The 27458-nt window shown below is 41.2% G+C and overlaps 1 protein-coding gene across 1 annotated transcript; it reads right to left on the bottom strand.

Moving 5' to 3' along the window:
* Nucleotides 1–20388: 20388 nt before the first annotated feature.
* LOC145396500 (uncharacterized) lies at nt 20389–21483 on the bottom strand. The gene has a single exon (XM_080269869.1). The coding sequence runs from the start codon at nt 21481–21483 to the stop codon at nt 20389–20391; it is 1095 nt and encodes a 364-aa protein (XP_080125995.1).
* Between the last annotated feature and the right edge of the window lie 5975 nt (nt 21484–27458).

The raw sequence follows: 27458 nt of genomic DNA on the forward strand, positions 1-27458 counted from the left end.
TGGGTGTACTCGTGACATCAATTGTTACAACTTACACTATTTCTCAACTTATACATTACTTTCCTGCAAACATTACACCCGTATCAACTTTATATAAGACTTAGCACATACTGACTGGCCTTACCATTATACTGAGCGTCATATCGCCATCCCACACAGTTTCAGTAGTGTAGGCAGTTATGGTACTCTCTGAAACATGGCTGAAGGCACAACGCAACACTGCACTCTGCACACTCGTACCTTGTGTCTTTTCTCTGAGTGGCTGGTCTGACTGTCGAGAGCTTGCATACATGGCAGCGGCGCTGGGGTTTACGACGGTTTGGTTGGGAAGGGATTGTGCTAGGGTAGTGGCGTCCTGCGAGGCATATGGGAGTCTGGGCAGCCATGGGGGTGCGTGTGCGGTGTGTGGGCCTGTCCTGGGCATGCCTGGCGATTATTTCACGTACCAGCTCCCTCTCAAACCCCTCAAAGGTCTCTGATATTCCCGCTGTCATGGCGTGCAGGTAGTGTGCGTTCAGGACGGTGATGTCGAGCAAGTGGTAAAAGAGCTTTTTGTACCACTTCATCGTGGTCCTGGCACAGTCAACACTGGAAATCATCGAGTCTGACTGATGCACTTGCCTCATGTTCAGATTATAGTCCAGTACAGACTCGGGTTTCCAGACGTTGCACCTCCTCTTGCTACGGTGATCAACGGAGTCTGTGCGGTGCATCAGGGGGCTGTGTACAGTTGATAGGAGGCAAACTTCCCTGTTGTGGTTCCACAGGGTGGCAAGGATGTTATTTGCCTGGAAGAAAACCACCTCGTTCTTGTCAAGTTTCCTCCTTATCTTGACCATATGGCGACGGTTTCTCTTGACTGTACCACAGACTCCGGTGTCGTGTTGGTGGAGGAACCTAGCGAGAAGAGGGCTAGTGTACCAGTTGTCCAGGTACAACACATGACCACGATGAAGGTACTCCTCTATCGTTGTCTTCACCACGGCACCTGAGAGTCCTATACTACGATCTTCTGTTATATCTGTCTGTGCGCCCGTGTACAAGACTATGTCTTGCACATAACCAGTCTTACAGTCACACATAACAAAGATCTTGAACCCGAAACGGTGTCTCTTGCTGGGTATGTACTGGCAAAAGGAAATATTGCCTCTCCACAACACAAGACTCTCGTCTATGACGAGGTCTCTGTAAGGATAAAATGAGGAGTGGAACATTTCCCGTAAATGATCAAATACAAGCCTAATTCTCCTCATTTTATCAGTGTTTTTAGCATTAGCTGGATCTTCTGCATCAAAAAAGTGGAGGCGGCCGAGAATCTGCTGAAATCTATTACGACTCATCACCTTTCCAAAGAAAGGTGTGATGGTCATTGGGTCAGTGGGCCAGTATGCAGGTATTTGATTTTTTCTTACAAAACACATCAAGAGAACCAGGGCAAAAAATAAGAACATCTCAGAAATTGTCACAGGATAGTCATATTGCTGGGAATGCCTGCTCGTTGTTCCCAGACGTTCACTTTCACGGTGCTGTGTTCGTGGATATAGGTTTGTCTGTTCCACTATGCGCCCCACAAACGCCTCCCCAAAGAACAGGTGGAAAAAATCCACCCTACAGTCGTTCTATTTTATCAAGGCAGTTTGGGTGGGGCTCTCTGGGACCTCACTCTGTTAGCTCTGTTGCCACATCGTCGCCACACACGTGCTCTTTCTCTCTCTCTCATATTATATATTAACTACTACTAATTGTATTTTCTTAATTTTTTCTCCTGTTTTCGACTTTTTTTTTCCACACCACCCCTGAGGTAAAAGTCTATAGGTGCGTTTTTTTTTTTTTTTTAAATAGCTTCCATGGCGGGAGACTGACCGAGTATGACCCACTCACGCAGGGCTGTCCCTCGTGTCACCACCTGACAACGTCTCAAAGGCAACGCTGACAAGTCTTATGAGATTCATACTATACTACAGCTTTTTTATTGAATTACTTCTATACAGAGTGTTTAAAATTCATTTATAAGTAGTTACTAGCTTAAAATAGGAGAGTGAGAGAGAGAGAAAGGTGAACACAAATAATTACACATGTGTCGGCGGCGATGTGACAACAGAGCTAACAGTTTGAGGTCCCAGAGCGTCCCACCCAAACTGCCTTCATAAAATAGAATGACTATAGTGGAACCCGCATGCACACCTGGAGCTGTGCAACCAGACCGCCACTCCTCAGTGAAAGGGTGAATGATGGGAGTAAAATTACTCCCATCTTCCCAGTTCCACGAGACACTACCGTCTCCAGCCTCGTCCCCATCGTCGCCTTCGTCAGGGTGGGGAGGTGAGGGTGGTGGGGGAGGTTGGGGAGGTGGAGAGCGGCACCTTTCATCACTCGCACTTCTCTTCCCTCTTCCGTTTTCCTTTACCCTTTCCCTCCCCTTTCCTTCCTTTCCCCACATCCTGGGGCTGTGGGTAGGAAGTTTGGGAATATTGTGGGGCGAAAGACGTGCTGGGGAGTGGCTCCACCTCCTCTCCCCTAGGCCTACGTGCACCACGTGCTCGTGCTGCCTCCCTCACACCACTTTCCCTTTCACCCCGCACTCCCGCCACACCACTTTCCCTTTCACCCCGTGCTCCCGCCACAATACTTTCCCTTTCACCCCGCACTCGCACCACACCACTTTCGCCTTCCCCAGACAAAACACTAGGACCATACCTTATTTGCCTTCTCGCCCCACCTTCTGATCCTCGGGGTGAGATTTTTTCCTTCCACAACCACGAGGCAACATCACGTCCTAAGCCGCCATCCTCGTCCTCGTCCTCGTCCTCATCAGAATCTCTCTCTAGGGGATGGAGAGAGGTCCGTGCAGGTGGTTTGGGTGCAGGCTTGCTTTCCCTTGCCTTATGATATGCGACATACCGCTTTTTCCGGGGCGAAGGGACCTCCTCATCACTGCTTGTTATTTCATCCTCAGGCTGTACGTAATGTCGATCCACCACATCATCATCAAGTGGAGAATCACTATCTCCAGTGAAGGCATCCAGGGCGGATTGTATTTCATCGTCTGAGAGACCTTTACGCGCCATGTCTGACCTGGGTCACTGCTAACAGGTGAGTGACCGAGACAAGGGCGCACGCGGGTCATGTGGGGTCTGGGACGCTGCCTGCCTGGCGGCAGGTAGGGGAGGCTTGGGTAGGTGGGCGAATCGAAAATCTCACGCGAATTTTGAAAATTGTGGAAATTATGAACCTTGCAATTGCAGCGCATTAAAGTACGTCGACGGGATTGGCAGTGACAAAACGTGAGGACGTGGAAGAACGTCGACGGGACACCGCGGGTTAATAAGGGCATGATAATATGATGCTATCATTTTAGTTTAAAAATGACGTAGATGTCCGTAGAGTTAGTGTTGTCAGTTAAGTTATGGAAGTTCGTTGGGTTTGGACAGAGGTTTCAATGCTTTCATTCCCTCTCGACTTTAACACGAGACGTTTCCCCAGGAGATATTCGTAACGATATAACATATATTTATATTCTGTTCTGACTCGAAAACGTTTATACATTTATTTCACTATTTGTAAACATCCGCATCCAAACATTCCAGTCTTATTCTGGTAATTTTTCATCTCGGGCTTGGAGTGTAGGGTAGTATAATAAATAATAATAATAATAATAATAATAATAATAAAAACGATCTATATGTGTGATTAACAGACTTTTCATAGTCCCTTAGATAGAGTGACATGGGAAGTCCTAAGTATATGATCAGTCTCTGTAGCTATCATTCCTATCGAACATTACAAAACGAAGGCAAAGAAGCATACCTTTATCAGTAAACATGTATTATATATGCAGTAATGTAGACAGACTCAGAGAACAGTGTGATACCATACAAACAACATACGCTTTTGCACTTTGAGAATATGTCAGATGCATTATCATTGGCTATTGATAATGTGACGTAAGCAACTCTCCAAACCCTCCTACCCCCGGCCCCCCTTCCTCCCACTCAGTTACCAGACATGTAAGCTTTGGCAGCTGCTTCGTGAGCATTCGTCGACCCCCAGTGCTCCGAATAGTGGGTAATGCGGAACTTTCCCTGACTGTACAGTCTGTACATTTTCCGATTAATAAATCAGTCTAACAGTAATTGTGTTCTGTTTCCGCTAGATTAATCGTGATTTCAGGCTATTTGGGTACCCCTTCACACCATAAGGCCTGGATAATCGGGCTGTCTCTGTACTTATATATATTTCAATTTTTCTTAATGTAATGTATTACTGTAGACAAGATCTGTAATTGGTAAATTAAGAGATATTATGGGTTGTTTAACTCACCAGTAATGCGTAGTGTTGAAAACAGCAGTTGAGGGCAGGTAAATCCAATTAGAGACAGTAAGTCCAGGGTTAATAAGAATATGCACATATTGTAAAAGCACAAAAACTTAATATGTATTACTGTGGAAAATTCCTTAAACCTACGGCACAGCATATTTCACTTTGTCACTTTCATTCATCGTCCTCGAGCATCGGCTGAGGACTGCCTGCTTCTTCTAGGGTTCCTTGAGGTGCCTTCTTTGGAGTGTGGGTAGCTGGTCTCAGGTCGTCATCAGTGAATTTACTTGCTTGGTTGCTCATGCACTTCAGCCAGTCACGGATATCAGCCTGCCTGACAGCCTGCCCACGTTTCTTGTAGAACTCGTTTTGAAAGATATAAAAATTGATCACCTCAGCCCCATTGTAATGATTATTTTGTTCAACGAAATGCACCAGTTTGTCAAAGTATACAGAAGCTTCCTTCCATGAAACTTCCATGACTACCTGCTCGGCATTTCGGCACATTTGGCGCCTAGTTTGATTTTTTTTTTTTTTTTTACTTTTGGAGTTTTCGTCAGCCTGCTTTAAAAATTCGGATTATTGAGATTTTCGGATTATCCGTGTTCAGATTAATGGACTTTTACTGTATATAGATACAGATCTAGACAGATAGATAGGTAGGTAGACAGATGGATAGATATAGTGATGGACAGATAAACAGATAAATAGATAGATAGACAGATAGATGGAAAGAGATGGATGAATAGATATTGATACTGACAGAGGTAGACAGAAAATATGTAATATAAAATACCGTATCATATCCCATAATCATACAAAAAGTGGTACAAACTGTTTATGCTTTATGTATGATTTTTTTTTTTTCACTTGCCATTTAGAACAAATTAACTCTAAACTTCATATAAAACATTTGAATTGCATGCCATTTAGGACAGGAATTTCGATCGTGATTGTAAAATTGTTTTGACTTAGATTATCGTGGCTTTCGTGTGTGTGTGTGTGTGTGTGTGTGTGTGTGTGTGTGTGTGTGTGTGTGTGTGTGTGTGTGTGTGTGTCGGAGTGGGAGGGAATCACAGCGTATATTTTTGTGTGGATTTCTGCATTTTTGTGCCTATTTTGCTATTTGAGCTTTTGTGCAAATATTTTTGGGCGTTGTATATAGATTAACGTTTCTGTGACTGTTTGCGTGTACAGGTTTTGGTTTTGCATATGGGTACGGTTAAATTGCCTTTTTTCTGTGTGTCTACAATGTGTGTATTTATCGTCATTACAGTATGTATTCAAATTCTTCTTTTATGAATATTGGCATGTTTTTCTGTCTGGAACTAAGAAACCAAAGTACTGCTGATCTGATTTTGGGGCGCGCGCGCGAGAGAGAGAGAGAGAGAGAGAGAGAGAAACCCAACACTGGAGTAAGAAATTTATAAGAGTGGCACAGCCAGTATTCTTAAAATCTCATTTTGAACTTTGTATTTCCAAGCACACACCGAAGAATCTTGGAGTTAGTATGCTGTGTAGTATATTATGCAATGATATTCATTAAAGTTGAATATTCTAATACCGGCGTCATACTCTGCTTTCTTATGATAGCCGATAATAACCATCATCAATATCATCATTATCATCATCACTCATAGTCAGTCCACTGCAGGACAATGGCCTCTTCCATCTTTTTGCAGTTTTTTTTTTTTTTTTTTTTTTTATGCGAGGAAGAAGGAACCAAAGGCATGAGCCCGCAGTAACAGTTCCCTCCAAGAGAAAAACAAAATACAATAGAGAGCCAAATTCAAGATCCGATCATTTTGAGATGCCTGGACACACTACGTTTGAAAGACTGGAGATCATAGGCAGAAGGAAATACAGACAGAGGGAGACAGTTCCAGAGCTGACCTGTTGCATAAATGAAAGACTGGGAGTAACGGTTAACTCTTGCATTAGAGAGTTGGACAGAAAAGGGATGAGAGTTTGCTGCCAGACGGGTGCTACGCGCCCGTCGTAGAGGTGGAGGAATGCAAGCAGACAGTTCAGAGGAGCAGTGACCATTAAAGTAGCGATAGAAAAGAGATAAAGATGCAACAGTGCGACGAAGAGACAGAGGTTGAAGGGAGTCAGTAAGAGGAGGAGAGTTAATGAGATGAAAAGCCTTTGACTCCACCCTATTGAGAAGAGCTGTATGTGGGGAGCCTCCCCACACATGAGAGTTGTACTCCACACAGGGGCGGATAAAACCCCTGTATAGAGTCAACAATTGTGCAGGGGTAAAGAAAGAACGGAGTCGGCTTAGCACACCCAATCTCTTGGAAGCAGATTTTACAAGAGATGTAATATGATCTTTCCAAGACCGGTTGGCTGTTAGCATGTTCCATCCAGTCCCAGCGAACCTCCGAATCTCATCCCACCATCTCATCTTTTGTCTGCCACTTCCTTTCACTCCATCTTTGGGCTGCCACTCAGTTTTCCAAGTAGTCCATCGGTTATATGTTCTACGAAGGACGTGACCTGCTCATAGCCATTTATGCCGTTTTAAATATAATGATTATATTCTGTACTTTCGTTTGTTCTCTTTTCCATGAAACTCTCATTGTATCTTTCATTGTAGCCCCTAAAATAATCCTTTCCATTCCTCTCTGAACACTCCAAAGGTTATGTTCCAAGGATTTTGTTAGGCTCGATGTTGCTTATCTCTAAGCTAGAACCTTAAGGGCACACTGATAATATAACCTTCTCTTCTACCATAATGGTAATTGTTTATCCTTCATACAGTTACACAGTTTGCCATAAGCCTTCCATCCCATTCATATCTACACTTCATTTTATTATCATGGACTGGATCTGCCTGAAATGTCTGCCCTAGGTATATTTATTCCCCAACACATTCTAGTTCTTTATCTCCTATTTTTACTGGACGGGTATAGATGTGTCTGTTAAACATAACATTCGTTTTCTTGACATTCATTTTCACAACTACTTTCAGTCTCTCCCTGCTCAGGTCACTTATTTTTCCTTTTATTTCCATCAGTGAGTCAGTGAAAAGGACTATGTCGTTTGCAAATCTAAGACTGTTTAATTGCTCAGAATTTATGTGAATTCCTTTGTCTTTCTCAATCTACTGTAAATTTCTGAAAAGGCAACCCAAGTGCGCAGAGAATAATTTGGGTAAAATTGCATCTCCTTGTCTAAAACCTTGTTTGATTGATATTTTCTTGCATTCCTAATGGAGTTTTGTGATGACCGTGTTATCTCCCAATATAAGCTAGTACTTAAGAATTAGATCCTCTAAACCTTGTCCTCGAATTGCCCTCAACACTGCAACTGTTTCAACTGAACCAAATGATTTCTCATAATCAACAAATGCCGTGGACAAAGGTTTCTTATTTTCGGGAGTTCTCTCAATCACCTGATTAACAAAACTTGAATACAGTCCATCGTCGAGAAACCCCTTCGAGATCCTGATTGTTCTTTTGGTAGGTGTGCATCTAAGGTGGAACCAATTCGATTTATTAGGACTTTGTAAAAAATTTGTACACACCTGGTGGAAGACTAAATGGACGGTAGTTCTTTAGGTCTTTGAAGTCACTTTTTTGTGAAGCAGAATAACACATTTTCTGAAGATTTGGATACAACTCTGACTTTTAAATATTCTTTTCAAATAGCCTTGCTAGTTCGTTTAATGCACCCTTAATAGGATCAGCAGTTATACAATCATCTCGTCCTTCTTTTCTCCACTTTCACTGCTGTGAAAGCATTCTTTACTTCATCTTATGTAGCGCTGTGATGACTATTTTTTTTTTTTTTTTTTAGCCTGAACTGACTCTTTGACCACGGTACTCTTACTGTAAAATTTTGTTTAACATTCTGTTATTCTATTACTTCATTTCTGTTGTTCGTTACTTCTTGAGATTCAGAGAGAAAACACTTGGTTTCATCCAATACCAAGCCTCCGCTTAGTTGCCTTCAGGCTTCCTCCATTCCTTAATGTTTCTTCAATTCTTTTCATTTTAAACTATCGAATATCTTCATTACTGCTTTTGTTGATAATATTCTTTAGTGCAACTGCTAAATGTGATATCTTCTTGTTCTTACAACCATGCTCCTTCTCTTCATTGTTTCTTTGTACTCTCTGAGAGCGTACTGCAGTTGTCACGTGGTATCCTGTCGCCTATTTCTAGATTTGCTTCGTGTACTATTCTCGTGAAGCTTTCGTTCGTTTGATCTGTGTCGGTATTTACGCCACCCATCAGTTGTGATTATTTAATCTGAATTAACAGGCTAAAGTTTTCGTCTTCCTCACTCTTACAAGGTTTGGCTACTTCCTTCGGATCAGCCTTTCCCTTTCTTGTCTGAGATCTAATACTACCTGGTTTCTCACCATTCTGTGATCACTTCCTATCTTTACTCTGTTCAGTGCAGGTACGTTTTTCACAGTACCGGTATGTGATTTGTCAGTGAGGATGAAATCTATCTCATTTTTTGCTTTACCACATGATCTCCTCCAAGCCCACTTCCTACTTTCTTTGAAGGAAAGTGTTTATCAATCTTCGATCGTTCCTTCCATCAGATTCCACCAGAATGTTACCGTTCACATTCCGAATTCCCATTTCAAAATGCGCTACTAAAGTCTCACCCACCATTTTCTTGCCTACTGTTGCATTAAAGTCTCGCATCACAAGTGCATACTAAGTTATAATTATTATTCTTGCCACTCTTTCACTTACTCTAAAGAAATTCTCAATGTTGCCACTAAAGTATTTGTTAACCAATCATCCTACACCATGTTCCTTCTTTTCTTGTTTGCCTCTGTAGCACAGTCTGTGACCATCAAACATTTCTGTGAATGCCTCACCTGGTCGTCTGACCTCCATAAGACCTATGATATTCCATTTTACATGTCGCAGTTCTTCAAGAAGTATAGCTGAGTTCGCTTCACCTGCAAGAGTTTGGACGTTGTAAGTGTCATGATTCAAAATCCTAAGAGATAATGAGATATGACAAATTAATGCTTAGGTCATTAACTTCATGGAAGAAAACACCAAGTGAAGAGAAGGAACTTCTTTTATTCAAACTTTCTCCAAGCATCCTTGATGAATCATTGAATAAAAAGGGTCGCTTCTCTGCAGCTGGTGTTTTTCTATATACTGTCACAGCCATGGCTCAATACGCTATCATAGGTCTAATGAAGGAATGCGATACTTCCTTTGCAGACTGAATAAAGAAGCTGAGGAACAGGAAAATACACACACACACACACACACACACACACACACACACACACACACACACACACACACAACCACGAATTAGGCAAAGAAATTGATCTATATAGATAAACATGAAGACCCTGTTAAATACTGAGATAAAATAATAATAATAAAAAAAAGAAACGCTGAAAAAAGCGGATGAAGGAAAGAGACAACTAATAATCAATAAACATAAATCTTATTTAGGGGCTTAATAAATAAAAAAAGAAACAAAGAAATAGTGATGACACCACTTAAGTAGTATTAAAATATGAATATAAATACACACTCGAGTATACAGTATGTGATATATCAATACTGAGTTGAAAGAAGAGAAAAGTTTATAGGAAAACTTAGTGATACAGTGATAAATGCAGAACTACTTCAGGTATACAATCTAATGCCCCGACGGCTCAAGAAGAAGATGATGATGATGATGATGAAGAAAAAGAAGAGGAGGAGGAGGAGGAGGAGGAGGAAGAAAAGGACGAGGATAAGAAGAGGAAGAAGAAGAAGAAGAAGATACGATGATGAAGAAGAAAAAGAAGAATGACTAAATCAGATAAATCAGAGGGAAAAGCGATTTGTCTTCATCCTCATTACTTAAGAAAATATGAATTATGGAGGTAGTTACTTAGGGTCGAAGTTTTGGGTGTTGCGTATACAAATGTGTTTAATTTCTCTTTAATTGGCAATATATCAATATTATCAGTTGAATGTGATGGAAGTTTGACCCTAATCTTAGAACTACTGTTGTTCCTTTTAAGCAGTAATATATAAAATTTTTAAATTTAATGAGAAGAAAGTTTATCCCGAATATTATACTTCCTGTATATCTTACGTTATTACTTTTTATGTAACTCACAATTTTCAAGGTTCTGTAATTGGGATATATTGGAATGAATGAATTTTTAAGCGTTAAAGAGAATTTAGCCATATAATTTTTACCCTCCCTGTTTACTGATTAATTTACCTTAGAACGCCTTAAGATTATATATATTTATTTATATATATATATATATATATATCTATATATATATATATATATATATATATATATATATATATATATATATATATATATATATATATATATATAACGTATACCATACCTTTCCATCTATCCATCATGCAATCGTGTTTCCCCATGAAGAGCGTAAGAGCCCGGGGCTAGGCAAATTGGTCCTGACATTTAAGATGAGTCACTAGCCTCACTCATCCCTGAGTGGCATTATGTGAGCAAGAAACCCCAACCATCTCTTGGATATGAACCTACACAGGCTCAATCCGTTTGGGGCGCCTTAATTTCCCACTAAACCACCAGGCACTATAATTTGGTTACAGCAAAATCTCAAATTTCGACAGTTTAGAATTCGATTATTCGAATTTAGATGCATTTTGGAGTGGTCTGCCTACCTCACTTTTCGATGCAAAATCGCGAATTTCGATGCTGTCACGGGCTTCATAAGCAGAAACAGTCAAAGATCATCACCTTCTTCAGGCCAGTTACTAGGGTGTTGCAAGATATAACCATCCAAGAGGGTGAGGAGGAAGATGTTGACACTGCAAATGTCCAGATACTCAAGGATGATTTTCATTTTGAGGAATTTCTGTTGGATACCTCCTCAGAGGAGGCTACTTCAACTAAGTGGTCCACCCCTGCCTCACACCACCAACACCAGCCAGCCAAGTGATAATATTCCATAACCTAAGGTTAGTACTGTACTGTAAAGTGTGCTGTAACTACTGTAATAAAAACTGTGACAGGATACTGACAAGCTGTAACAAATTTTGCTGTATTCTACACTACAGTACAGTATGGTAATACAGTGCAGAACTACAGTTACTTAACCACATGTATAGTTCATAAAGTTTACAAGGAGCGTGGGCAGAATATCATGATTTTACGTAGTGAAGTTGGGAAGCCCTGGACCCAAATTGATTTTTCCCATAAGAAGGTCAGTTTAAATTTCGATGTTTTGAATTTAGATGCGGTTTTTTGGTACATACGTCCATCGAAATTTGAGATTTTACTGTATATGGTAACCCCCTGGGGGTAGGGGGGTTTCAAGAATACTCCCCCAGTATCCCTGCTTGTCGTAAAAGGCGACTAAAAGGGTTGGCGGAGGGTTAGTGCCCCTCCCCGGAAAACAACTAACTAAAGAAACAAACAAGAAGCCTCGGACAAGGACTGACCAAACGTTGACGACCCAGGACCGGACAAAGGACTTGGTAATGTGTGCATGGAATGTAAGAGGAGCGAATGATGAGGTGAAAGAGAGAGAGATTGTCCAGGTGCTTGAGGATGCGAAAGTGGATGTATGTGGAATAACTGAAACAAAATGGAGAGGAGAAAGTGTGAGAGAATGGGAGTATGGATGGGGTATATGTGCAGGAGTAGATGAGAATGAGAGGGCAAAGGAAGGAGTGTGTATAGTTGTGAGTAAAAGATGGAAGAAGAGCATAAGACAGTATGGATCAGTTGGGTCAAGGATTGTGTGGGTAAAGTTGAAAGTTGGAATACAAATGTGGGGGATTGTGTGTGTGTATGCGCCAACGCAAGATCGTGCTAGAAGAGTGAGAGAAGAGTTCTGGACAAATGTGGAAGTGTGCATGGAAAAGTTTGGAAGGAATGAGAGAGTGTTTTTGATTGGTGATATGAATGGTAAAGTTGGTAATGTGAAGGTGGATGGAATAGTTGGTGAGTGGGTGTGCCTGCTGAGATAGATGAGAATGGGAGTGCGTTAGTGGACATTTGTGCTGGGAGGGGGTTGGTGATAGCCAATACCCTCTTCAGGCATAAAATGATCCACAGGTATACATGGCGAGTGATGAGAAGGGTGGGTGGTGAACTGAGTGAAAGGAAGGCAATGATTGATTATGTGTGTGTGGATGAAAGGATGCGAAGATGTGTAAAGGATGCAAGAGTGTATAGAGGTTGGGGGAGTGGACTTTCTGACCACTACTTGGTGGTGGCCAGAATCAATGTCCAATTAGAATGGAGGAATAGAAGAAGGGAAAGACGAGAGGAAGGAGTAGTTGCAAGGAGAGTGGAAAGGTTACAAGAGGATGAGAAAAAGGCAGAGTATAAGAGAGAAGTGGAGGAACGATTGGGCAAATATGAACTGGAGCAGATGGGAGACGTGGAAGGTGTGTAAGATATTTACAGAAGAAATATGTGCAGCATGTGACGTGGTGTGTGGAAGGAAGAGAAGACGGAGGGGGGTGCAAGGAACAGCGTGGTGGACTGAAGAGGTGAAACAGGCTGTGGCACAAAAGAAGAAAGCATACAATGAATGGTTGAGAAATAGGGGCGTGGAAGAAGTTGAGAGGCGGAAGAGAGAGTTATATGTGGAAAGGAAGAGAGAGGTGAAGATATTAGTAAGAGAGAGTAAGAAGAGAGTGGATGAGGAATTTGGAAGGAATTTGAGTGTAAAGTGGAGGGACTGTAAGAAAATGTTCTGGAGAGAAGTGAAAAGAGTAAGACAGGGTGGAAATGAAGTTAGCAGGGGAGTGAAAGATAAAAATGGTAGATTACTAGTGGAGAAGGGAGAAAAAGTGAGCAGATGGAGAGAACACTTTAAGGACTTGTTGAACGTAGAGGATGGAAGTAATGCGAGTATAAGTGGCTGGGGAATGGATGGGATAAGGATGGAGGTGAGAATACATGAAGAAATTAGTAGGATAGAAGTTGTGGAAGCAATGAAGAAAGTTAAATCGGGGAAAGCCCCAGGAATTGATGGAGTGTGTGGTGAAATGCTGAAGCATGGGGGGAGAGATAGTAGTAGAATGGATGTGGAAGATGTGCAGATTGGCCTGGGAGGAAGGTAGAGTCCCGGAGGATTGGAAGTCAGGTATAATTATTCCCTTGTACAAAGGAAAAGGGGAAAAAGAAGTGTGTGGTAACCATAGGGGCATTTGTCTTCTTAGTATAATAGGAAAAGTGTATGGTAGGATACTTATAGACAGAGTAAGAGAAAGAACAGAGAAATTAGTTGGAGAAGAACAGGGAGGCTTTAGGAAGGGAAGAGGTTGTGTAGATCAGATATTCATTCTTAGATCTTTAGTGGAAAAGTTTCTAGAGAAGGGAAAGAAGTTGTATGCGGCTTTCATGGATTTGGAGAAAGCATATGACAGGGTGGATAGACAAGGATTGTGGAAAGTGTTAAGAATATATGGAGTAGATGGGAAGTTGTTGAATGCTGTGAAGAGTATGTACGATGGTGCGAAGGCTGCAGTGCGTGTGGATGGTGAACTAAGTGAATTTTTCTCTTTGAAAGTTGGTTTGAAACAGGGATGTGTCATGTCTCCATGGTTGTTCAATCTGTACATGGATGGGGTAATAAAAGAGGTACAAGGTAGGGTAGTGGATGTTGGAGTGGCCCTGGTGAGAGAGGATAGTGTTTGGAAACTCCCTGTACTGTTGTTTGCAGATGATACTGTGTTGTTGAGTGAAGACGAAGGGGAGCTGCAAGGCTTGGTGGATGAGTTTGAGAGAGTGTGTAAGAAACGGAACCTAAAGGTGAATGTAGGGAAGAGTAAAGTGATGGTCTTTGAGAGAGGTGAAGTCAGTGAATGTACAGCGAGGTTGGATGGTGAGGAATTGGAAAATGTGAGTACGTTTAAGTATTTGGGTAGTGTGATGAGTAAGGATGGAGGTTTGGAGGGTGAAGTGCTTGAAAGGGTACAGCAGGGAAGAAAGGTTGCTGGTTCCTTGAAAGCAGTGATAGGAAACAGGGAAGTGAGCATGGAAGTAAAAAAGTTACTACATGACAGTATTGTGATACCAACTCTAACGTACGGAAGTGAAGCTTGGACATTGTTGGAAGGACACAAGTCAAGAGTGAGAGCAGTGGAAATGAGTTATTTAAGAGGAGCCTGTGGAGTCACGTGGAGAGACAGGCTGACGAATGAGGATATAAAGGAACGTTGTGGTGTGGATGTGGATGTGATAGGAAGCGTTGTGAGGAACACACTGAGGTGGTTTGGCCATGTGGAGAGGATGGAGGGTGAAAGACTGACAAAGAGAGTGTATGTGAGTGAGGTGGAGGGTGGAAGAGGGAGGGGGAGACCGAGGATGAGATGGAGGGATGGGGTGGAGAGGTATATGAGAGAGGGGGGGGTGAGTTGGGAGCAGGGCAGTGAAATGGCGGGGGACAGGGCGACTTGGAGGCGATTTGTTTGTGGCCACCCCAAACGGGATTGAGGCGTCAGGCAATAGATAGATAGATAGATAGGTAACCACTCAGCATAGTAAATGGTATCCTGGTGTACAGGAAACCATTTGGCTTGTTACCCAGTCTAGAGTAACCCATTGGCAGAAGTAAGAGGAAAGAATGAAGGAAAGAAAGACAGAAGATGGAGTGCAAAGTCACACGTAGGCAGAAGGAAGAGGAAATAATGAAGGAAAGAAAGACAGAAGAGAAAGGAAGGAAAAGAGGAAAGGCCAGACACCCAAAATAGCACTACATCGAGTGAAAGGATGGTGAGCGTCCCCACCTCTCTCTCTCTCTCTCTCTCTCTCTCTTTATATATATATATATATATATATATATATATATATATATATATATATATATATATATACACTCGTATATATATCATCATCATCATCAGCCAATCCACTGCAAGACCGGCCTATCCCGACCGAAGTCGGGACGATACAGCCAATGTATCTCTACCAAGTGGCTTAGGCTGTCTGGTAGAGATTGTATGTAGGGTAAGAAGTGCTTTTAAGTGTAGTTGTAGTGGCTTTGGATGTGTGTGTAGTCTGTGAACCAAGTGTAATCGGCCAGCGCAAGCCGACTGGATGCAAGCATTCTTTATAGTAAGCGACACTGGTTCAACCACAGCACCCCTTGTGTCCGCCAATGCAGTACGTGGCCGGGTGAACATTCCCAAAGTTTATTACCCTAGCGGGGCTCGAATCGTGGTTCACCCGTGTACGAAATGCACACTCGACCACTGTACCACAGAGGTTCCATATATATTATATATATATATATATATATATATATATATATCACAACCTTCTTTCTGATCGTCAGTATGGGTTCCGTCAGGCAAGCTCCACTGGCGATCTTCTCACCTACCTTTCAGACTCCCGGTCATCTTCCATTCGGGACTTTGGCGAGAAACTTTTTTCATTGCACTTGACATCTCAAAGGCTTTTTATCGAGTCTGGCATAAATCTTTAATTTCCAAACTATCCTATTATGGTTCTATCCTTCTATCTGTGCCTTCATCTATAGCTTCCTTTCTGGTCGTTCTATAGCTGCTGTTGTAGACGGCCATCGCTTATCTCCTGGATCCATCAACAGTGGTGTTCCTGAGGGGTCTGTCCTATCACCAACTCTCTTCCTTTTATTCATCAATGATCTTCTAAGCTGTACATCTAATCCTAACCACTTGTACGCTGATGATGCCACCCTTCACCTTTCCATTCGGTTTCTGCAACGCCCATCTCAGCAGTTACTTCAACAAACAAGGGATGAGGCTATGGCACACCTAATGTCTGACTTGGCTCGTATCTCTGACTGGGGTAAAAATCATCTTGTTGCTTTTAATGCCTCAAAGACTCAGTTTTTAAACCTATCAACCCGTCAAAATCTTCCACAGGAGAACCCACTAATGTTTAATAATATCCAGCTCAACCCTGCATCATCCTTGAATATGTTTGGGGTTTCATTCACGCGGGACTTATCTTTGAAAGATCTTATTGCACGTCTTGTAAAATCTGCTTCCAAGAGATTAGGTGTGCTAAGCCAACTCTGTGCCTTCTTTACCCCTGCACAGTTGTTGACTTTATACACGGGTTTTATTTGCCCCTGTTTATAGTACAACTCTCATGTGTGGGGAAGTTCCCCATATACAGCTCTTCTCAACAGGGTGGAGTCAAAGGCTATTCGTCTCATCAACTCTCCTCCTCTTACTGGATCCCTTTAACCTTTGTCTCTTCGCCGCAATGTTGCCTCATTATTTCTTTTCTGTTGCTACTTCAATGGCCACTGCTTCTTTGCTTGCATCCCTCCATCTCTGTGACAGGCGCTTAGCACCCGTCTAGCAACAAACTCTCCTTTTTCTGTCCAACTCTCTAATGCAAGAGTTAACCATTACTCCCAGTCCTTCATTTATGTAACAGGACAACTCTGGAACCGTCTCCCTCTGTATTTCTTACTTCCTATGATCTCCAGATTTTCAAACGCAGTGTGTTCAGGCATCTCGAAATGAATGGATCTTGAATTTGGCTCTCTTTTGTATTTTTTTTTTTGAGGAACTTTTTGCGGGCTCAGCCTTTACTTCCTTCTTCCCCACAATCCTACATAAACAGCGTGTCCATCCATCCATCCATTGCCAGACGCCATGTATCCCAGACGGGGTGGCCAAGGGCTTAGAGTTAATTGTTTTACGGGGAGGGGCACTAATCCTCCACCAACCCCACTTGACACGTAGGGATGCCAACAGCATCTGGTGTTCCCAGGCGGTCACCCATCCAAGTACTAACCAGACCTCATTTAATTTTAATGTAGTGCAGGAAATTGAAAATCCTAACGCCTACCCAACTCACGGGAACCATTGCTATATATGTCTGCTGTGCTGTTTTCAATTCCCATCGGTTTCATGGCATCCAAAAAGCCATCTGCAGGCTCGCAACTTTCTCCTATTTATAGTTATCGCTTAATCGGATGCTGTAGTGAATTTCAGTATTGCAGTCGGTAAGGTGGATGAGCAGCACCGGTTTAGTAATGCGCTCTTACCACTTATTCTGTTTAACACCCGAGAACAAGAGTTAACTGATATTCTCAGATCTTCATGCATGGAACTGGTAGATTCTGGAACCGACTTCCGTATATATTTTCCATTGTTTATCACTTCCAGTCTATTAAACTCGCTTCCCCAGAGTTGTTTCCCTCCAAATTTCAACCTACTGCTGTTCAAGTCTAACTGTTACAGATATTTTATGAACAGAGGACACCAGTAATCTGGTGCATGGGTTTGTTTGTTCTTTTAATTCAATTGTTTTTCCTTCCTCTGTTCCGTTATTAAAAAAAAAAAAAAAATGTGTCCAGGAATTTCTGAATGGTCTGATCCTCATTTTGACTGTCATTTCTTTCCTTTTAAGAACAAGTATTGTTGACTTTAAACGTTAGGCTCCTTGATTTAAAAACACGTAACTGAGTAATTAGGATATGATCCTCGGGCCAATTACGAAAACAATGGGTAAGAATTTGTTTACATCATTATCTTCGTTACCTTCAATTGATAATAGGGAACGGGATGTGAAAGGAAGCTTGCATGTCTTATTTAGGGAAAGTTTTGGCGCGTTCTTCATCAATTACGCCAGTAAGTTTGCTGTCCTTCCTCACGGTTGATTATGCACAAAATTCTGTCTGAATATGTTAAGCCCCGAAAATTTTTACTTCTGAAATTCACGCAAGAGATTGACGTAGAGGACGAGACACACAGATAAAAAAGTGGAGTAAACAGATTCATGAACTTGCTAGGCTGAAAAGATATTGCTGATGATATAACAGACCAGTGCTTAGACTAGGACAGATGAATATGAGACAGAGAGAGAGAGAGAGAGAGAGAGAGAGAGAGAGAGAGAGAGAGAGAGAGAGAGAGAGAGAGGTGCAGGAAATGAGGAAGCAAAATAATAAGAAAACTAGCAACGAATGTATTAGAAAGGAATAACATGAAATAACCCATGAATATACTGGAGTGGTCAGAGGCGAAAGCGTGACGTTTAGGGATGGAATTATATATATATATATATATATATATATATATATATATATATATATATATATATATATTTATCTATCTACCTACATCTGTACATTTATCTATATATCTCTGACTCTGTCCATTTATTTAAACCTATCTCTCTGTCTATCTATATCTATCTAACTATGAGAGAGAAACGGAGAAAGACATTAGAGACAGAATAACTCAATTACCGAGTGGATTAATGGAGGAGGGAGGAGGGGAAAAGAAAAAAAAATCGAAAGAGGGGAGTACTATTGATAATGGAGAAGCTTAGTCGTATATTTACATGATTGGGTGGCTGAGTGAATGGCAATGTAGCTGCATATATAGGGTGACTGATTCTCCCCCGACTCTTATTAGTGACTATGGTAAAATTGATGCATTAGTGATGTGACTGAATGTAGGCTACACTTTGCTGTAGGACTGACCAGCTATTAACTAACTTTTTTATGAAAAAAAAAAAAGAACTAAAGGCTGCGAACCTTCAAAACTATCCCATTCCTACGAATACTGAAAAGAAAATAACTTCAGAACGAGATTTCATTTAGAAATGCCTGGAAACACTGTGTTTAAAGGCCTGGTGTAATTTATTATAAGAAAAAATATATGGAAAGGTCCCTTACCGTTTAGCATATAGGTCGGCAGTCAGGTATTATGTATCGTTAAACGTGGTCAACTGTTAAAAAATTAAAATGCTCATAATGGATTAAAAACTTAAAATTAAGCTTTTTAACAAATGCAGAGTGGTGAGGTGGAGGAGTTACAGACACCGAGGGTGGGATTGTGGAGGTAGGTGAGGAGAGTCTCTGCTACTCGTCTTAATGTGTCGTCACGGGAAGTGTGGAGCAGTGCTGCCGGCGAGGCCCACTCACTCGGCCGCAAACCATTCTCTCTTCACAGCAACCATAGAAAAGTAACACTTTTATGGGAAAAAAAAAAAAAAATGCTTTGGACATTATCGTACCTTGTATTCTATTTTACATATATATTGTAGGATATGTAATGCTGACAATCAACAACTGAGTTATATACTTTATACAGTGGTATGTATATAAGTATTTACATACGGTTATTATACAATGATACAATGTACACGTTTAACCATTCTCTCGTCAAAGCTACCATAGAAAATTAACAATGTTATGGGTAACCAAAAAATTATGGTTTGAACATTATCGTACCTTGTATTCTATTTTACATATACAATGTTGGCTATGTAATCCCAACAATCAACGAGTTACTTTATACAATGATATGTATATAAGTACTTACACAGGGTTATATACAACGATACAATTTACACAATTGCATCGTGCTGCACACTCTTGATCATATCGTGTGTTGGGCTGAATGCAACACATCCACCTCTAGCACGTGCTGTTTCAGATGTTAATACAATATTTGCTTGTGTCCGAAGAGAGAGTTTATTCCGAACTTTAGTTTTATTGAGATTTACCTTTGAGAAAATTCTCTCAGCATCTGCATTACTCGTAGGTAATGACAATATTCTCAGAGCAAACACCGGAAGTGATTGAAATATCGGTGTTCCCTCGTCACTCTTCACAGTTGTAAGCTATTCAAAAAACACCTCTGGGTTATTCTGTGTTTTCACATTTTCAGGGACATTCAGATTTGGGAGATTCCTCCACTCATCATCGAGTTGTTGCACATCACCCTGATATACTCGAGAGAGCTCCTGCACTAAATCTGAGAGAGATGGTGTATCCCTCAAGACATTTTTATAAACACATTTTGTGACGCTTAGCTGTGAGCACATTTCCAACATTTTAGAGTCAAATGGAAATCTCTTCTTTATTTCCATGCAAGCTGTTATTAGAAACGTCCTACAGCGACTTCGCACATCAGAGATCAGCGTAGTGTTCCCTCGGTGTTCAGGTGATTGGAATAGTCTATGTAGTTCAGCACCTAAGTATATGTGGTCTAATGGTGCAAAGTGTTTCTCCTCACATGGATCAATGCATGCTATGTCTCGTGCAGAATTTATTATCTCTTGTTTATAATAACACCTAAGTATGTCCTTGTACAGAGTTTTGCAAGAGTCCTACAATTTATGAACTGTTGATTCTGTCTTCTGGAACGTGAGGTTCATCTGTGTAAACTTAGGCAGTACGAGTGACAGGAATATGAAGTACATAAACACAGAAGGATCTCTTAGGGCTTCATATATAGAAGATGAAGCTGAGAGCCAGTCCTCAAGTTGCTTTTGTGAAAAGTACAGTGTGAAGGGCTGCCATTGTTCCACCACACGATTTACAGCCATCTGCAGTGACAAGCATCGTGTTTGTGCAACGTGCAGTAATTTGTGTGGCTTAACGTCACAGAACGACTGGAATTCTTGAAATTCATTTTTTCTCTTTGCACTGTGAGAAAAATATGTGTATATGTTTCTAATCAGATCTTCACATACACGAGGTAGGGTCTTTGCTGCCTGTGATGCGCACAGATGTACCGAGTGACATATACACCTGAAATTTGTCACACCTGGAGCAGCCTCACGAAGACGGCTAGAAAATGAATTGTATGTACCCATGATATTGCTTGCACCATCCGCGGCAAATCCTATCAGATTGTCAACTGGTATGGAGTGTTCCTCAAAAAAGTTCATTAGCAACTGAAACAGATGCTCTCCAGTTGATCCCATTGCCTTATCTTTGGTGCTATCTGTTGTGTCATTATATACAGGCAACAAATCAAGAAATCGTGTTTCAATTTTGCCTGTTCCTTTGTTGAACATTTTAATCACAACTGCACAGCTCTTACAAGTGCCGATGTCTGTTGTTTCGTCAAATATCACAGAAAACTTGTTTTCTTTCATATCATCAATTAGCTGGTTTTGAGATACCTTACTTATGTCATTTAGTACAAGTGTGGCTTTGGTTCCTTTTAGTGATAATTTGTGTGCAATTTGTGAGTCAGGGAATATATCTTTCAAAAGTGGTGTGATGTGATCAATGGAACTTATAGCAATATTATGTTCAGCCAAAAATGCTGTCAACTTAATTTCAGCACGAGTCACAGAATCATCACAATTATTAGCAGAAGAAGGCTGGTCTGTTGAGGCCGTTTGAAGTGCAGGAGCCTCTGTGTGACGCCGTGATGTTCTGTGACGTTTTAGAGTAGAGATTTCGGTAACCATGGTGGATCTACACAAGATGCAGTAGGCCTTATACTCATTATCATCCACCTTCCTGATCCAGTCCCTAAAGTGTTCATCTCGTAGCCACTCTTCTCGAAACTTCCGTTTTGGCATTGCCACATTCAGGCCGGATATTTCGCAGCTGCTGTAAAACGGGTTGATTTGCATTAAGTTTCCCATTGACAAATCCATCGACAACGCGTAAAAGAATGGGCACCACGAAGTATTATGTATGAGAATGACCTTACCACCTGTGACCATACAACCATGTTATCATCTCTTATTCTATAACTTGGCATATGGGGTTACTAAAAGGAATCTCACGTTGTGAATGGAGTCAGATTACAAAAGCATAACAGGGTCAAAAATGGGGGTGCCTCATACACGTAAGGTTCAGGAAAGGAACAGTAATTATTGAGAACTGTTACACCAGTGTAACAGCACACATATAACAAGGGTAGGGGCAAGCTATATTACGTCTAACATTAACACTAATTAACTTACTCTACTATTTGTAGTCCGAGATGAGTGCTGAACATCCGTCACTCATTACTGCCCTATAGAATAGAATTTAAAGATGTTATGGTACTGCTTATCACAGTAAGAAGATATTCATCCCATTTATATGCCACTATAGAATAGTGTTATTTACACAATGTCTGCATTAATAACCAAATCTTTCTTTTATGTGGGGATGCGGCAGTTTAAGCCGCTCCCGCGACTGCGGCTTTCTCGGCCGCGTTCAATCGAGGCGATTGCGACCGCAGAGTGTTTGAGCCGCATAGCAGACGAAAAAGCCGCACTTCGGCAACACTGGTGTGAAGAATAGAGAAATCACTTGTATACACTGGGTAGCTTGAGGCTTCAGAGTGTTCATGGATCGCTGAATAGCCGGGTCTTGATAAAAGGAGACCCGTTCAGTGTGACCTTCCACGATACTCCAAAATACTGGCGGTGAGGTGTCGTTTGGTTTCACCAGTATAAGCAGCATTACACCTACTACACTTAAAATTGTACACCACTGATGACATCAAAGAATCGTGGATGTGGTCGTTGAACTTCAAGTGGTTGGATAGCACTGTTGATGGTTTAAATACTGCCCTCAGTGATACCTGTGGATAATATTCAGAGGTGAGTTTCCTGATTCTGTTCTCTACTCCAAAGGAACGAAGTCCTACAAAAGGGGTTACAAAATAAACAAGAGCTTTAGGAACAGTCTAAACTTATAGGGGAGGGAACGGTATTTTTTTTTAACCTTTTTCCTATGTGTGTATCAGTGAAGTGTAAGGGAAAACCGTTTAGTTTTATCATGTTTCGTAAGTTATTTAATTCGAAATGAAAGTTTTTGTAAGTTGAACTAATGTTAAATGTTCTAGTTACCAAAGTGTATATCAGATTCTGTTTAATTTGCACGGGAATGTTGGAAGTGAATTTATTTGTCAAACCAGTGTATGTAGGCTTACGATAGACGGAGGTGCTTAATCATTTATTTTTTCAACAAGTATATCCAAATATAGTAGTTTATTATTTTCCTTTATATCAGAAGTAAATTGAATGTTCGGGTGTTTGGAATTGGGGTATTTCAAAAATGAGGAAACATGGCCAGGCGAAGCAAAAATGACAAAAGTGTCGTTAACATAGCGTTTGTAAAACAAGGATTTGAGACCAGCTGGACAATTCTCGAGGCACTGAGATTCATGATAAGACAAGCGTCTGTAAAACAAGGTTTATAATCAACTGGACGCTATGTTGACGACACTTCTGTCATTTTTGCTTCACCTATGTTTCCCAGTTTTTTAATTACCTCAGTTCCAAACACTTGAACGTTCAATTTACTTCTGATATTGAGGAAAATAATAAACTACCATTTATGGATATACTTGTTGAAAAATTAAATAGTTTTAGCACCTCCGTCTATCGTAAGCCTGCATACACTGGTTTGACAACTAAATTCACTTCCAGCATCCCCGTGCAATATAAACAGAACCTGATATACACTTTGGTAACTAGAACATTTAACTTTACTTCAAGTTACAAAAACTTTCACAGCCTGGGAAAGTTCCGCATTACCCACCTCACGACTTACTGGTGTGAGACGAGTGAATATGAAGCAAAAGCCAGACCTCATGTGTCTGGTAACTGTGAGTATGAAGGATGGGGAGGTGGGGGATTGAGGGTACAGTAGGGTTTGCTGGGAATCACATGTAAGTCTGCAATGTATGGCTTGGACGGTGTGTTTGAGTTAATTTAATCCGCCCCGTCCCGGCCACTTTTTCACCACTGGTACCCCCCAATTCCGACCATTTTTGGACCCAAATTTTTTTTGCTAAAACTTTCGCTTTTGGTCAGAAACAATGGTCAATCACCAAGAAAGTGTTCACCAGGGTCCATAAGTGGCCTAAACAGGTATACCTTCGTTACACCTGGTACCGTGTTCTCTGTAGGTGGTCTGAGCCTCTCACGTTTTCAATGGTATTATAAGTCTGGGAAACCAATGAAAGTAAGTAGATATGTATTTATTACAAACATAAAAACATGTGATACAAGAGTAAATTGGATTTTATACAAAAATAGAGGTGAAATAAGCATTGTACCATCGGGCGAACCGAGCAAAATCGGCCAAACTGTTCACGATGAATCGCTAACATTGATGCATCATGATACATATCATTTTTTCTACTTACATAATACATCTCCAATAACATTATACCATTTTACATTTTATTGAACTGTTTTTACGTATTCACAGGCCTTTCGATAATATTTAGCGTAATGTTAGCGCTTATTTGCGTAGTGAGTGAACTCGCTGTGACTGTTGTTTCAACTCATGTTGTGTTTTTTCAACTTACATAATACTTTCCTAATAACATTATACACTTTTCCATTTTAGAGAACTGTTTTGAGATAGTTTCAGGCCTTACGATAATATTTAGCGTAATAATAGCGCATAATAACACAGAGGGTGAAGTCGCTATGACTATTATTTCAACTTATAACCTATTTTTGTACTTATATAATACTTTTCCACTAACATTACACATGTTTCCACTTGATATAATTGCTATCACATAATTGGAGACCTTACTATTCTACTGAGCGTCATATTATCGCATATTTACACAGTGAGTGTTATCGCAATATCATTTGTTTCATCTTACACTAGTATTCAACTTATAAATTACTTTCCTACTAACATTACACCCTTTTCCACTTTATATCATTCCTATCACATACTTACAGACTAGAATGTTCTACTGAGTGTAATATTTTCGCAGATTTACACAGTGGGTGTACTCGTGATATCAATTGTTACAACTTACACTATTTTCCAACTTATACGTTACTTTCCTGCTAACATTACACCCGTTTCCACTTTATATTCTTGCTATCACATATTTACTGACCAGAGTGTTATACTGAGCGTCATATTTTCGCAGATTTACACAGTGGGTGTAGTTTTGATATCACTTCTTTCAACTTACACTATTTCTCAACTTATACATTACTTTCCTGCAAACATTACACCCGTATCAACTTTATATAAGACTTAGCACATACTGACTGGCCTTACCATTATACTGAGCGTCATATCGCCATCCCACACAGTTTCGGTAGTGTAGGAAGTTATGGTACTCTCTGAAACATGGCTGAAGGCACAATGCAACATTGCACTCTGCACACTCGTACCTTGTGTCTTTTCTCTGAGTGGCTGGTCTGACTGTCGAGTGCTTACATACAAGGCAGCAGCACTGGGGTTTACAACGGTTTGGTTGGGAAGGGATTGTGTTAGGGCAAGATCGAAAAAACACCAGGTCAACGCATTTCTCGACGCATTTTGGCTTGTTGTGCGCAGATGACGGGTAGCGGAGGACGTATAAAAGGCGTGGAGGCAGGCAACGTATCAGTTAGTCATAGGAAACCGTATGGTCTGGTTGACAGTGTGTCCTCTGCCGCGGGGTATATTTCTTGCCCCCCCCCCCATTCATTTTCCTGGCTAGCCTATGCCCTCGTTATGGTATTACTATTACAGTGTACCTACCATATAGCCTACCTAATTTTGCCATACTAAAATATGAATAGTCGATGATAACCATGTGTGTGTGTGTGTGTGTGTGTGTGTGTGTGTGTGTGTGTGTGTCAAAAGGCAATAATATCTTGGAAATGCCAAAGAGGATAAAAAAAAAAAACGTCATTCTACCCCCCCATCAAAAAATGAGGTTCTACGGGTAATTTCCCATTGTAATACAAATTTGAGTAGGGAAGGTAAGTGTATAAGTATTAAATGGGGGGAAGGCCGGTCGACAACTGCAAATGTGCCCCCTCCCTCTCTCTCTCTCTCTCTCATACCTTCTTACCTCCCATCCCTCCTTCCCTACCTTGTGTGTGCGTGTGTGTGTGCGAGTGAAAGAATTATATGAAAAATTGGATAAATATGCTAAGAACTATCAAACATGCGTCCCTTCTCTCCCTTCACGGAGGGTGGCCAAGAGGGTGAGAAGGAGGATGATTAAAGAGACATACACATCTTTATGGTCCTTAAGTGGAGGAGTCATACAGCCTCTTTTTCTCTCTCCAAGTGACAGGCAAATCAGAAATCCGTCAAATCAGGGTATGGCAAATCGAGTAAAGTGTAATTTCATGCTTACTTAGTAACTGAAAAGAACAAAGGAAGATAATCAAGGAGATTGGGAGATGGAGTTAGGCTATTATATATATATATATATATATATAGTTGAATCCTTCATCACAAATAGTATAGTTCCCGCTGAATTATAAACAGAAAACCAGAGAGAGCGAGATAGAGAAAAATCCTCCGCTTGATCTAACGGAAATGTGCGTACGCGTTGACCTGGTGTTTTCTCGATTTTGTGCTAGGGTAGTGGCGTCCTGCGAGGCATAGGGGAATCAGGGTAGCCATGGGGGTGCGTGTGCGGTGTGTGGGCCTGTCCTGGGCATGCCTGGCGATTATTTCACGTGCCAGCTCCCTCACAAACCCCTCAAAGGTCTCTGATATTCCCGTTGTCATGGCGTGCAGGTAGTGTGCTTTCAGGACCGTGATGTTGAGCAAGTGGAAAAAGAGCGTTTTGTACCACTTCATCGTGGTCCTGGCACAGTCAACACTGGAAATCATCGAGTCTGACTGATCCACTTGCCTCATGTTCAGATTATAGTCCAGTACAGACTCGGGTTTCCAGACGTTGCGCCTCCTCTCGCTATGGTGATCAATGGAGTCTGTGTGGTGCATCAGGGAGCTGTGTACAGTTGATAGGAGGCAAACTTCCCTGTTGTGGTTCCACAGGGTGGCAAGGATGTTATTTGCCTGGAAGAAAACCACCTCGTTCTTGTCAAGTTTCCTCCTTATCTTGACCATATGGCGACGGTTTCTCTTGACTGTACCACAGACTCCGGTGTCGTGTTGGTGGAGGAACCTAGCGAGAAGAGGGCTAGTGTACCAGTTGTCCAGGTACAACACATGACCACGATGAAGGTACTCCTCTATCATTGTCTTCACCACGGCCCCTGAGAGTCCTATACTACGATCTTCTGTTATATCTGTCTTTGCGCCCGTGTACAAGACTATGTCTTGCACATAACCAGTCTTACAGTCACACATAACAAAGATCTTGAACCCGAAACGGTGTCTCTTGCTGGTTATGTACTGCCGAAAGGAAATATTGCCTCTCCACAACACAAGACTCTCGTCTATGACGAGGTCTCTGTAAGGATAAAATGAGGAGCGGAACATTTCCCATAAATGAGCAAATACAAGCCTAATTCTCCTAATTTTATCAGTGTTATTAGCATTAGCTGGATCTTCTGCATCAAAAAAGTGGAGGCGGCCGAGAATCTGCTGAAATCTATTACGACTCATCACCTTTCCAAAGAAAAGTGTGATGGTCATTGGGTCAGTGGTCCAGTATGCAGGTATTTGATTTTTTCTTACAACACCCATCAAGAGAACCAGGGCAAAAAAT

The sequence above is a fragment of the Coenobita brevimanus genome, chromosome 38 (assembly GCF_032717465.1).
Source record: "Coenobita brevimanus isolate Jiangsu-jjx chromosome 38, ASM3271746v2, whole genome shotgun sequence".
NCBI lineage: Eukaryota > Metazoa > Arthropoda > Malacostraca > Decapoda > Coenobitidae > Coenobita > Coenobita brevimanus.

Bases quoted from the DNA above. Each gene is read 5' to 3' on its own strand.
- LOC145396500 (XM_080269869.1), bottom strand. From the start codon at position 21,483: ATGGTTACCGAAATCTCTACTCTAAAACGTCACAGAACATCACGGCGT.